The 12,905-nt window shown below is 38.2% G+C and overlaps 1 protein-coding gene across 3 annotated transcripts in view; it reads right to left on the bottom strand.

Moving 5' to 3' along the window:
- Nucleotides 1-8,725: 8,725 nt before the first annotated feature.
- Nucleotides 8,726-12,905, bottom strand: part of CGRRF1 (cell growth regulator with ring finger domain 1) — a 29,499-nt gene continuing 25,319 nt past the window's right edge. For all 3 annotated transcript variants that reach the window (XM_015082551.3, XM_027065745.2, XM_053224470.1), the window contains exons 5-6: nt 10,396-10,503; nt 8,726-10,178 (exon numbers count right to left, since the gene is read on the bottom strand). In XM_015082551.3, coding sequence (XP_014938037.1) covers nt 9,858-10,178; nt 10,396-10,503 — 429 coding nt within the window. In that variant the 3' untranslated portion in view covers nt 8,726-9,857. The remainder of the gene's footprint in view (nt 10,179-10,395; nt 10,504-12,905) is intronic.

Raw genomic sequence — 12,905 nt, 5'->3', positions numbered from 1 at the left:
CGGATTTTGTGTCTCCCCCTCTCTTTGCTCTTCCCCCGATTGTGCATTCACTCTCTTGTGTGCTCTCTCTGTCTCAAAAATAAATAAACTTTGAAAAAAGATAGTGTGAACCAGGGGGCACCTGGGTGGCTCAGTTGGTTAAGCGTTGGACTTCGGCTCAGGTCATGACTTCACGGTTCATGAGTTCAACACCACATCCTCTTTGGATCCTTTTGGATCCTCTGTCCTGCCCGCCCCCCTCAAAAATAAATAAACATTAAAAAAAAAAGGAAGTGAACCAAGTCGATATCTGCACCAGATAGAACTGTATTTGCCACTAGGATCTAGTGTGCTTCCTGAGAAGTAGGCACAGCTATTCTGCATTAAAGATACTATTTAGGGGGGCTGATTCAGTCAGTTAAGCGTCTGACTCTTGATTTTGACTGAAGTCATGGTCTTGAAGTTCATGGGTTCGAGCGCTGCATTGGGCTCCAAGCCAGTGCAGAGACAGCTTGGGATTCTCTCTCTCTCAAAATAAATAAATAAACTTAAATATGTATATGTATATACATATATATGTGTATATATATAATTATGTATATGTATATTATGTATATACATATGTATATGTATATATATACATAATTATATATATATATTATTTAAGGGCGCCTGACTGGCTCGGCTGGTGGAGCGTGTGACTCTTGATCTCTGGGTGGTGAGGTCAAGCCCCACAGTGGGCATAGAGCTTACTAAAAAAGATGTTATTTAAACATAAGTGCACTGCTGGCTCTCATCAACTTGTTAGGAGGCCTGAAAACAACTGGCACTTACTTGGCACATAGTTAAGTACTTGATAAATATTAATTTTCCTTCTTTCTGTGCCTGGATTAGAGTGTGTTCATTTGGTTACTTTACCTCTTGGGTCTGCCTCACATGGAGACATGCTCTCTCAAAATTCATGCAGTAAGGCCTAGGACAGCCTTGCCAGGCCTTGAGTCATTATCGGAGGGAATAAAGAGAGAGATGTGGAGGAAGGAACCGCAGAACTGGTGACAGATGGAATGCGGGAAGGCTAGAGCGGGAGTCAGGTTTGCTAAGATAGCAACAGTGAAAGCAAGCTGGGTGAGGCCCAGGAGCCGTGGCTTGGGGAGACTAACCTTGAGTTCAAGTCTCATTAGAGGAACCTCAGAAACACCTGTGTTGGCAGGGGCACACACTAGGGTAGAGAGTGGGGTTTCATGAGCTCAGGGCACGGTGGTAATTGCCTGCACCGGCTTTCCATATCCCTAGTACATTTTCACATGGGGTCATGGCCCCATCCAGGCCAAAAGCCGAGGTGTTTGCCCTCCCCCCCCCATCAACCTAGCCAGGTGAACCTCAGGTAAGACAGTGGGACTCTTGAGGAATCTGGTTTCACTTTTCACTAAAGTTCTTATTTCTCTTGGGATAGCTTTTAAATTTCCTTCAGTTCCTCAATTTAAAGAATTCTTCCGGAAAAAAAAAAAGACTTAAAAAAATTTTTTAATGTTTATTTTTGAGAGAGAGAGATGGAATGTGAGCAGGGGAGGGGCAGAGAGAGAGGGAGACACAGAATCCGAAGCAGGCTCCAGGCTCTGAGCTGTCAGCACAGACCCCGATGCGGTACTTGAACTCATGAAACACGAGATCATGACCTGAGCCCAAATCAAGAGTTGGATGCTTAACTGACTGAGCCACCCAAGGGCCCCACCCTTTTAACCATTCTTAAGTGCAAAACTCAGTGGCATTAAATACATCACATTGTACCATAAATCCCTACAAACTATTTCCAGAACTTTTCATCATCCCAAACTGAAACTCTGTAGCCATTAAGAAACAATTCCCTGTCTCCCATTCCCTCAGCCCTTGTTAACCAGTAGCTACTCTGTCTCTATGATTTGCTTGTTCTGGGGACCTTACAGAAGTGGAATCACACAATGTTGTCCTTTTGTGTTCTGTCTCCTTTACTGAGCATGATGCTTTCAAAATTCATCCATATTGTGGTATGTATCAGAATTTCATTCCTTTTTAAGACTAAAGAATATTCTATGAAGAAAACTTTTATGACAGCTTTCTCTAGATGGAGTTAAATAAGAAGGAGCTAACTCTAAGTTTTAGAACATTTAGTCAGGTATACTACATTTTGACTGATTTCTAAACAATATAATTCAAACCAATTAACTGGCACAATTATTTAAATAAAATATAAATATAAGCAAATTTTGAACCACAGTTTCAAACACAAATGTAGATGGATTCACATTTCTTAAAAATAAACAAATGTATGAAGTTTTAATTATAGTTTTTTTTACAATAAACCATCTCACAAGGTGTCATAGATAAATTTTCAAGTAAATATAGTCAGAAGATTAAATGTAAGCATTGCAAAACTACTCCTGTTTACAGGATTTATATAGGTCAAAATTGTAAAAGTGGGACCTTAGGCCTTTTGGAGGGATAAATTGTCCCAGATTGGCATAAGAGAACGAGAGTAAAATCACTTGTCCCAGAAGTCATCAAATCTTTATTGTAATCCTGGTTATTAATTTCAGAATTACCAATGTCTTTTCCACTAAAAGTGTGATTGAAATGTGTCCACAAGTTTGATTAGTTGAAAATTTAAAATGTACAAAAGGGTCATATTTCTACAATCTAATCAAAGGTCAGACTCCCCTTCCCCAATATTCTTTTAAAATTTATTTAATACTGAGGCACCTGGGTGGCTCAGTCGGTTAAACATCCGACTCATGATCTTGGCTCAGTTCATGATCTTAAGGCTTATGAGTTCGATCCCTGTGTGGGGCTCTGTGCTGACAGTGTGGGGCCTGTTTAGGACTCTCTCTCCCTCTCTCTCTCTCTCAAAATAAATAAACTTTTAAAATTCTACTTAATATTATCTTTGTCTATAGATTTTGTGATACTTGTGGTATTAGTCAGCTTTGTTATATTTGTAATTTGTTATAATTTCCCCCAATACTCTCTGCAGCAACCCCTGTATGATAAGAACATCCCACCAGTTCTGGCACCAACAACTTTCTCCTAACCAGGTGCTACTGTTGCCCAGGATATATTTGATTTAATATTGATTAGTCCAACATTTTCCACATCCCTGGAATATTCCCAGTCAGAAAAGTTACGAGAAAACTACCTGGTTACATATTTTTTTGCAAGGCTTTTCAAAGCGTTTCTTAAGCTAATGTTCATTATACGTCTTCTGGAGAGTATAGTCCAGGGCAGGCCCTAAATTTACTTGAGCCCAGAACCCATCCTTCGTGGGGCTTGTCGTACAGCGTTGCCTAGACTATGTTTTGGGAAATGCTGGCTCTGATAATAGGCTCGAGAAGAGCAACAAAAATGATGAAAGAGTTTTTAAATTGTATCTACAGTTCAGTGATGAAAAACCATGTGTTTTTTCGGACAATGTTGTCCAAGTGTAGTCACCTGACTAGCATGTAAGAGCACAAGCTTCAGGCAAAATAAAATAAAGCAAAACTGAATTCAAATCCCAACTCTACCAGCTAGTCGCTGTGTAATATGGGCCATTAACCTGTTGGTCTCAGTTTTCTGTCTACTTTAGTCAATTGAGCCAGGATGATGGGAGGTAATTGTATCTAATTGTCTCAATTAGAGTATAGGCAGGAGACAAAAAAACACAACAGTTATTTTATCAGAGATTATTAACATAAAAGTTGTTGACTGAAAAGTCAAACGGAAAAACATGAAGGTATTTCAGAGGTAGCAAATTTCAGCAGTAGCAATTGCAGAAAGCAGCTACCATCCCCCAGGGCTGGAGAAACATAGTAAAGTAGTTGGGATTATAAAGCCTGAGAGGTGTGGAAGAGGGGCCTCCGGAGCCGAACTACTCAGACTTCTGAGGAGGGGGTGCTGCTGGGCTGGGGCTGGTGTCCTGAGTGGGAAGACAAGAAGGCAGGTTTGGCAAATGTTGGCAGAACTGCAATGGAGATTCACCTGCTGCTCCTGGAATCAACCACCACTGCCAGGGAAAGGAGGTAGACTGAGGTAATGCTTGAAAAAACAGGAAGCCCACAGGAAAGAAACAGGAAGGAGTCTCCTTCCTGCCAGTCTCCCTCGACTTGCAAAGCTTTATAGGCAGCCCGCGGGTCTACAGAGTCTTACCCCACCATCACAAAGTGGAGAGAAGGGTGGGTCTGGAGCTGGGAGGCAATAGCTTAGTCATTGGCACAAACAGAAAGTGCTCAGATCATAGAAACTATATGACAGCTATTCCTCCTCCTCCTAACCTGGCTAATTGGCTCAGTCCTATACCTGGTACAAATTTGCAGAATTTCTGTAGGACGTAGCTGTGATAAACACAGAAGAGATTGAATGCTAGAGGTTCAACCAATTAAATAAAACAAGTAAGGTAGGTATAATGTCACATCTTCAACTTAAAATGTCTAAACTCTTGGTTTTGCCCACCCTCTTCCCCAGATGCTTCCTCCCTCAGTCTTTTAAAAGTGCAACTCAAACAAGGTCACCCCCCTACTTTGACTTTTAGTATCTTCCCACCGCATAGAAGACAGTCTCAGCTCCTGCCACAGCCAATAAGGCCTGGCCTCTCTCCAACCCCATCCACATGGCTCCTCCTTATTTATTCAATTCCAGCCACACAGGCCTTCTCTCTGTTCCTCCAACACCCAAGCTCTTTTTCACTTTAGGCCATTGCATTTTTTGTTTCATCCTCCCAAGCATCAGGCTTACCACCACCACCACCAAATGACTAGTTTCCTAATAGTCTCTGGGCCTTCTATCTTGACCCCTTGTCCCCACCAACATACCAGTTCTTTCACCACATTCAGCTAGCCTTCAACGACTCCTCTTCACCTTCATGATAAAGTTTAACTCTCATCAAGCCCTTGCTGATCTTGCCTCAGTTTATCCAATGATACCCACTCCTGCCCCTCTTATTTAACGTAGTACTAGAAGTCCTAGCCAGAGCAATTAGACAAGAAAAAGAAATAAAAGGCATCCAAGTCGGAAAGGAAGAAGTAAAACAGTCTCTATTTGCAGATGATGTGATATTATACATAGAACACCCTGAAGACTCCACCAAGAAACTGTTAGAACTAATGAATGAGTTCAGTAAATTTTCAGGATATAAAATCAATATACAAAGATCAGCTGTGTTTCCATAACTAAAAATGAATTATCAAAAGAGAAATTAAGAAAACAATCCCATTTGCAACTGCATTGAAAAGAATAAAATACATAGGAATAAATTTAGCCAAGATCTTCAGTCTGAAAACTATCAGACATTGATGAACGAAATTGAAGAAGGCCATCTCTGCAGACTCATTCCCTCTTTCTCCTTCTTACTCTGCACTCCAGCTAGTCTGAATTATTTCCATTTCCCTGAACATAAAAGGATCTACAAATGCTGTTCTCCCTGCGTAGTCAACACCAAACTGTCCCTCGGGTCCTGGTTTTCTGTCACTTCCTCTAGGAAGCCTTTCCTCATCCTCCAAGTCTGAGGTAGCTTCCTCCATAAGCTCCCATAATATGCTCAGCTTAAGCCTATTTTAGCACTTACGACTTTGCCTGTTTACTTCTCTGTGTCTCTCAATAGATTAGAAACTGCCTAAGACATGTTTATCTGTGTATTCCCATTGCTTTGCACAGAGTTTGCCATTTAACGGATATTTGCTGAACAGATGAATGAATGAATCTTAAAGGTATTGAAGACTCATTGCAGTTATATTAAACCGAGCAATAGAATTCAATTTGCATTATAGATATCAGTATTAAAGGTGGTTTGAAGTGTAGCAACCTACAGAGTAGTGTAGAAAAAATATTGGAAGTCATGTTTATTTTCATCTGTGTGAGAAATTAAATTTTACTAATCTTGGAATAGGTGCAGAAAATGTCAATAACATAAATAAGTTTTGAGGATGGTTTGGAGTTTGAAATGGGGAAAGTCTGAAGATGGGAAAATCAGGATCAAGATGCTATTACAGTAATCCAGTTGAGAATAAGGATCTAAAGAGTTGGTAAATTTTTGAGTAAGGGAATGAGGAGTCTAGGGTAACTCTTATGGTTCCAGCTTGGGTACAGTGAATGGTAACAGTTGGTGAACCTGAGAGGACATGTCTACCTTTCCCATTAGATTGTTGCTCAACAGAGTCCAGACTCTCCTGTTCCTGTTTCTACTCCCAAAACACTGTTCATTCATTCAATCACTTATTCATTCAACAAATACTTGGAAGGCCTATTTTGAACTAGCTGCTGTTCTTGGTGCTAGAGATAGAGGATCAACAAGATAAATGCAAGTCCTTACTTAGCCTTGTGGAATTCACTTGGATGGGTGTTGAGATACCTTACCTCTATACTGTTTGTGGAGAGTTTTTATCATGAATGGATGTTGGATTTTGTCAAGTGCTTTTTCTGCATTTATTAAGATGATCTTATTATTTTTATCCCTCATTTGTGAATGTGGCGTGTCACATTGATTTGCATATATTGAAACATCCTTACATCCCTGGAATAAATTTCATGTGATCATGGGGTTTGTTTTACCTATTGTTGAATTCAGTTTGCTAGTATTTGTTGAGGATCTACCTGCAAAAGAATGTAGCTCAACCCCCTCCCTCACACTATATATAAAATTTAACTCAAAATTAATCATAGAACTAAATGGTAAAATCCTTGGAACAAAATATGAATAAATCTTTGTGACCTTAACTTGGGCCAAGTCTTCTTAGTTATGACAACAAAAGCACAAGTAACAAGAGAAAGAATAGATACGTTGCACTTCATCAGAGTTAAAAACTTTTGTGCTTTGGGGAGCCTGGGTGGCTCAGTCAGTTGAGCATCCAACCAGCTCAGGTCATGATCTCATAGTTTGTGGGTTCAAGCCCTGCTTCAGGCTCTGTGCTGACAGCTCAGAGCCTGGAGCCTGCTTCAGATTCAGATGTGTGTCCCTCTCTCTGCCCCTCCCCCGCTCACACTCTGTCTCTCTCTCTCTCTCTCTTTCAAAAATAAATAAAAATATTAAACAGAAAAAAAAAACCCAAAAACTTTTGTGCTTCAAAGGACACCATCAAGAAGGTGAAAAGACAGCCCAAAGAATGGCGAATATTTGTAAATCATGTATCTGATAAAAGACTTCCATCTAGAATATAAGCTTTTACAAGCCAATAATAAGTCAACCCAATGGGCAAAGGATCTGAATAGGTATACAAATGGCCAATAAACATTTGAAAAGATGCTCAACATCATTAAGCCATTAGGGAAATGCAAATCAAAACCACAATTATACTGTGAATGGTGGTAGGCTGTAGTGAGGAGAGGTACAGTTTAATGAGTATAATTTCAGTTTTGCAAGATAAGAAAGTTCTGGAGATTTGTTGCACAAGAATGCAAATATACTTAACACTACTAAACTGTACATTTAAAAATGGTTAGGATGATAAATTTTATATATCTTTGGAAAGTAGTCACTAATCTATATAAGCCAAATACTTTCCCTAACAACGCATTCAAATACAATGCTTTTATAGATATTCCCACAAAATGTCACTTATTCACTGATACTGGAAAATGCTGAAATAAGCCTTTAGGTGTCAGTGCACTCGTTTTTACTTGATTACCTACCAAATTATTCATATTTATTACTACCAAGGGCAGGAAAATCAATTACTTTAGTCACAGCAAGAGGAGATAAGGGCAAATCATCTTTAAGAATTATAAAAAATGATGGGTGAATACCTAAACAAAATGTGGTATATACATACAACGGAATATTAGTCAGCCTTAAAAATGAAGGAAATTCTGATATATGCCATAGCACAGATGAACTTGAAGACATTATACCCAGTGAAATGTCAGACACAAAAGGACAAATATTGTGTAATTCCATATATATGAAGTACCTCCAATAGTCAAAGGCTAAAAAGAGAGGGCATGGGGTGTCAGTATTTAATGGGTATAGAATTTCAGTTTTGTATGATAAAAAAATTCTGAAGATGGATACTGATGATGGTCACACAACAATGTGAATATACTTAAGGTCACTGAACTGTACACTCAAAAATAGTTAAAATGGGGGGTGCCTGGGTTGCTCAGCCGGTTAAGCATGACTTCGGCTCAGGTCATCTCCTCTCACTTTGTGAGTTCGAGCCCCATGTTGGGCTCTCTGCTGTCAGCACAGAGCCTGCTTCGGATCCTCTTTTCTCTCTGCCTCTCCCCCGCTTGTGCTCGCTCTCTCAAAAATAAATAAACATTAAAAAAAATAGTTAAAATGGTAAATTTTCTGTTATGTATATTTTACTACAATAAAAAAATTATGAGGAATGGAGAAGATTGCAGGTGGAATCCATCGCATATGAGAAAGCAACTATGTCTTGGACAGATCTGTGAAGAGAAACAGGATGGCTGACATGGGCAAAATGATCTCTGAGGAATTCCCCAATTTTCACCCAAGTGAGTTTCCCAGATGAACTGTTGCTAGCTGACTGCGGCAGACTTTTAATGGCCCTCCTTCCAGTGGTACCGTTGGAACAGAGCTCAAGGAATTTCTGAGGTGGGATATGCTGTCAGTGCTCCTTGGAGGCACAAATACTTAGGGGTCAGAAGTCTTGCCTGATGCTTTGTAGCCCAGACCCCCAAAGGAATCTGGCCCCTAGAACATATTTATTACATAGCTATTGAACAGAGACAAAAGTTTGATTTGGTGTATACAATGGAGAATAGGTAATGTCTTTTTCAGAGTGTTGTATTTGATTAAAATGAAATGACATTATGTAAAAACACTGATACAAAGATAAGGCATTATTCTAATACAAACAGGACAAAAAAGTCTTGAAAATCTCCCTGAAGTTCAGTTTATTTGCCGTGATCTAATTTCTTAGTGAACTGAAGATAATTTCCCCTGAAGACACAGAAAGTTCTGATTTACCTTTTTCTTCGTCATCTTGGAAAGCATGGGGGATGGGGCTTTTTGCCTATCATGTGACTGTTCTGAAAGATATGGGTTTATGTGGAATAAAAATACGCTAGAAAAAAATAGTTATTTGTTTCTCTTAGCAGTTTTTCTGGATCCAAAACCTCTCCAGTTTTGGATGGATTTGCTATGCGGGAGGAAATCTAAGGTAAGGCATTACGAGTCTCACAGATCTTCCCTGATAGGTCACATTCTGCTAACCTAATCATATTTGACAATACCTTTAATTAGCCAAGAAATTTTATTATATGTTTGATATATCTGCCTCCTACAGATGAGTATCATTTTAATCTATGATATACTGAGAACAGTCAAGAATTGTATCTTGCATTTATGATTTAAGAAGCTATATTAAAATTAAGACTTGTGTTTATGTGACTATAAGGAAAATTAAAAACCATTACATGGATATTTATAAAAACTGTTATTTTTGGAAAAGTTTTAAAGATGGAAGCCCTGTCCTACTCCTTTATAAAATGGGGAACATACAATTACTTTAGGAAGAATTCAATTTTTCCCAAATTCCACTCCAGATTATGTCAAAGGCAGAACATCCAGAAATCTTGAGGCATTTATCTCCTCAAATTTTAGATGAATTGCTTTTAAGATTTTTCCTAATCAACATTATATGAAACCTTCTAGCTGATAAAAGGCCAAACATTTACATTCTTCTCAAGAGTTGAATGAATTTTTATGTTATCAACACAGATGGTATTCCAGTATTTACCATAGTGAACAGGAAGGAATTAATTTCATCATCCATGTACCATACAAATATGAAGTTAAAATAGAATTTTCATTGATGGTCAATACTGTAGATTCCACGTGACAATTAATTCCAAGAACACAAATTCGACATCTTCAGTGGAAGGTGTATTTTTCAGTTTTAACAATACTCTCAAAGAGCTTTCAGTTTGTCTTTTTCTTGCTCCTTCTGACTGCAAAGTGCAAAAGATTCCTGCACAAATTGCCTGCACATAGGGCACTGCTGAAAATACCTAACGCAGCCATCACACAAGCACGTGTGTCTACACGGCAGAAGCACCCAGTTCACAGTCCCGTTCTGGCAAACAACACAGTCCTTGCTATTCTCCTCAGGGGGCTCCACTTCACTTTCAGACAGTCCAGCCTTTTCTAGCAAACTTCGGTCTGTGCTTTTTTCTCCTGGAGAGGAATTGCTGGAGGGAGTGGAGTTACTATTTGCAGACATGAAAAGTTGCTGGAAACCAAAGAAACAAGTTTAAGGATAAACACAAATGACAATTACCTTTTAATTATGACTGGGAGTCATAAAAGCTGCTAAAAATTTGTGAGTTAGCAAACCCAGTAGCAAACAACAGCTAACTCTGTGACTGAGAAACATTATCTCTTTCTAAATAGTCATTCTTTGAAACTCTGCAAACAAAAGGGACATAGAAAGATGACAGGGTACTTACCTTAAGATCATGAAATTGACCTTGAGCCAGGAGTAAATATTGATATAATATTCTACAGGAAAGTTTATAAGTCTTATCAGGAATATGAATTACTGACACCATGGAAATCTAAAATAAAAATTAAATACCAGTCAGTACTTACATTATTTCATAGGCACATGAAATAAAAATAAAAGGTTGACAAATTGGAAAACTTACAATATTTTATTTAAATCACAGTCATTAAAAAGGATCAATTGCTGAACAATATTTCAATAGTGGCAATATTTTTGCCAGAGTTATTTTTAGTTATATTCAAAATTATAAATTTAATGCCATCCCAACAAAAATACCAATGAGCTTTTTCATAGAGTTATATGAGTTAACTCAAAAATTCTCATTGAAAAATAATACATAAGTATAGCTAGGAAAATACTGAAAAGAAAGCTGTGGGGAGGACTGAGCCCAGTCAGATATTAAAACATACTACAAAGCTTCTAAAACTAAAATAATATGGTACAGGCACATGAACAGACAGGTGGCTAGAACAGAACAGTTCAGAAACAGACCCAACTTTCTATACAAGTATGATAAAGGTGGGATCTGAAATCATTGGGCAAATAGTCTTTTTAATGAAAAGTACTGGGACAACTGGACAGCGGTTTGGAAAAATATAAAATTATATGCATTTCTCATAATCATACATACAAATAAACTCCAAAAGCATAAGAAATCTAATTGTACAAAAGAAAAAAAAACTGTGCAAGCACTAGAAGAAAAAATGTGAATTCCTTTTTATTCTTGGTGTAGTAAAAGACTTTCTAACTATGACACAGACCCAGAGGCAGACGCATTTGACTGTATAAAAATTGAAAACTTGTATACCAAAAAGCACCATAGGCAAGGTCAAAAGACATCTGAAGAACTGGAATAATATTTACAATATCCCTAATTTATGAAGAACTTTTAAATACTGATAAAAAGTAACCAAAAATCCTATTAAAAATGGGCAAAAAATATGAATAGACAATTCACTCAAAAAATATAAATATGGTCCTTAGCCATATTAAAAGATGATGGTGTGGAATTGGCCAGAGATTCCATCTCTCCCTCTCTCTCCCTCTCTCTCCCCCTCCTCCACTCATGCTCAAGCTCTCTTTCTCTTGCTCTCAAAAGAAAGAAACTAGGGGCACCTGGGTGGCGCAGTCGGTTAAGCGTCCGACTTCAGCCAGGTCACGATCTCGCGGTCCGTGAGTTCGAGCCCCGCGTCAGGCTCTGGGCTGATGGCTCAGAGCCTGGAGCCTGTTTCCGATTCTGTGTCTTCCTCTCTCTCTGCCCCTCCCCCGTTCATGCTCTGTCTCTCTCTGTCCCAAAAATAAATAAACGTTGAAAAAAAGAAATAAACTAAAAAAAAAAATCTTCAATTTCACTCACAATATGACAAAATACAAATTAAAACCACTGAGATATCACTTCTCACTCATTGGATTAATAGATTTCAACTGTTTGTTAATATACTCTATGAAGAAATAGTTACTCTCATATATTGCTAGTGGAATGTATAAAAAAGAAAAAAAAAAGGTACAATTCCAAGGGTATAATCCCAATGGAGGGGAATTTGGCAATATGTAACAAAATGACATACCCTTACACCCTCCAACCACACAACCTCAACAACATGAAAATACATATGCACAGATTATTCAATGCGAGATTATTTGTTATTGCAGAATACTGGAAATTATCTGAATGTCCAACTACAGGAGATTGGCTAAATAACTGTGGTACCCATACATCCTGCATACAATGGAGTGCTATGCAGCTGTGAAAAACAAAGTGAGGAAGAGCTCTATGAACTGATCTGGAGTGGTTCCCAGGAGATATTATGAAGTAAAAAAAGCAGGAACATGTTTAGTATATAAAGTGTGATACCTTTTGAGTAAGAGAGAAAATAAGAAAAAATATATACATGTGTATCTTCTCATTATTACAATCAGAAACACAGAAGGGATAAATGAGAAAACAATGAACTTGGTTATCTATAAGAATTGGGGTGTATAAGAATGGGAGGAAGGGATGAGAGTAACACCTGTGTACACCTCTAATTTATACAGTATTTTTTGACTTTTAGGAGAACTAATCTGAGTAATTTATGGACACAGAGTTTGACTATAAATCTTCAGGCAGAAAGTAAGGAGAGGGCAGTTGAGCACCAAAATAATTAAATTCAGTAATGAATTATAAACCACTGGGGGGAAAAAGGAATTCCTGAGGCTGTATGGATAATAAATAAATAAATGGGAGGTCTCTTGCTTATAGTAGAATACTGAGGGCTGATTGAAGGGCTGGAGTTGGAAAACAGTCATTTTTGCAACCATGATAGTAAAGATAAAATCTGGTAAGAATTGTCAATGGATATTATATCCAGGGGGAAATTCTCATAAAAACTGGAATATTTGCATGGTCTTAAAAGTGCCCCTCCCACACCAACTGCTTACTATTTGCAAGAGAGGGGAAAAAATTGGAAGAGA

The sequence above is a fragment of the Acinonyx jubatus genome, chromosome B3 (assembly GCF_027475565.1).
Source record: "Acinonyx jubatus isolate Ajub_Pintada_27869175 chromosome B3, VMU_Ajub_asm_v1.0, whole genome shotgun sequence".
Lineage (NCBI taxonomy): Eukaryota > Metazoa > Chordata > Mammalia > Carnivora > Felidae > Acinonyx > Acinonyx jubatus.
This window is presented reverse-complemented; position numbering and strand designations above follow the sequence as displayed.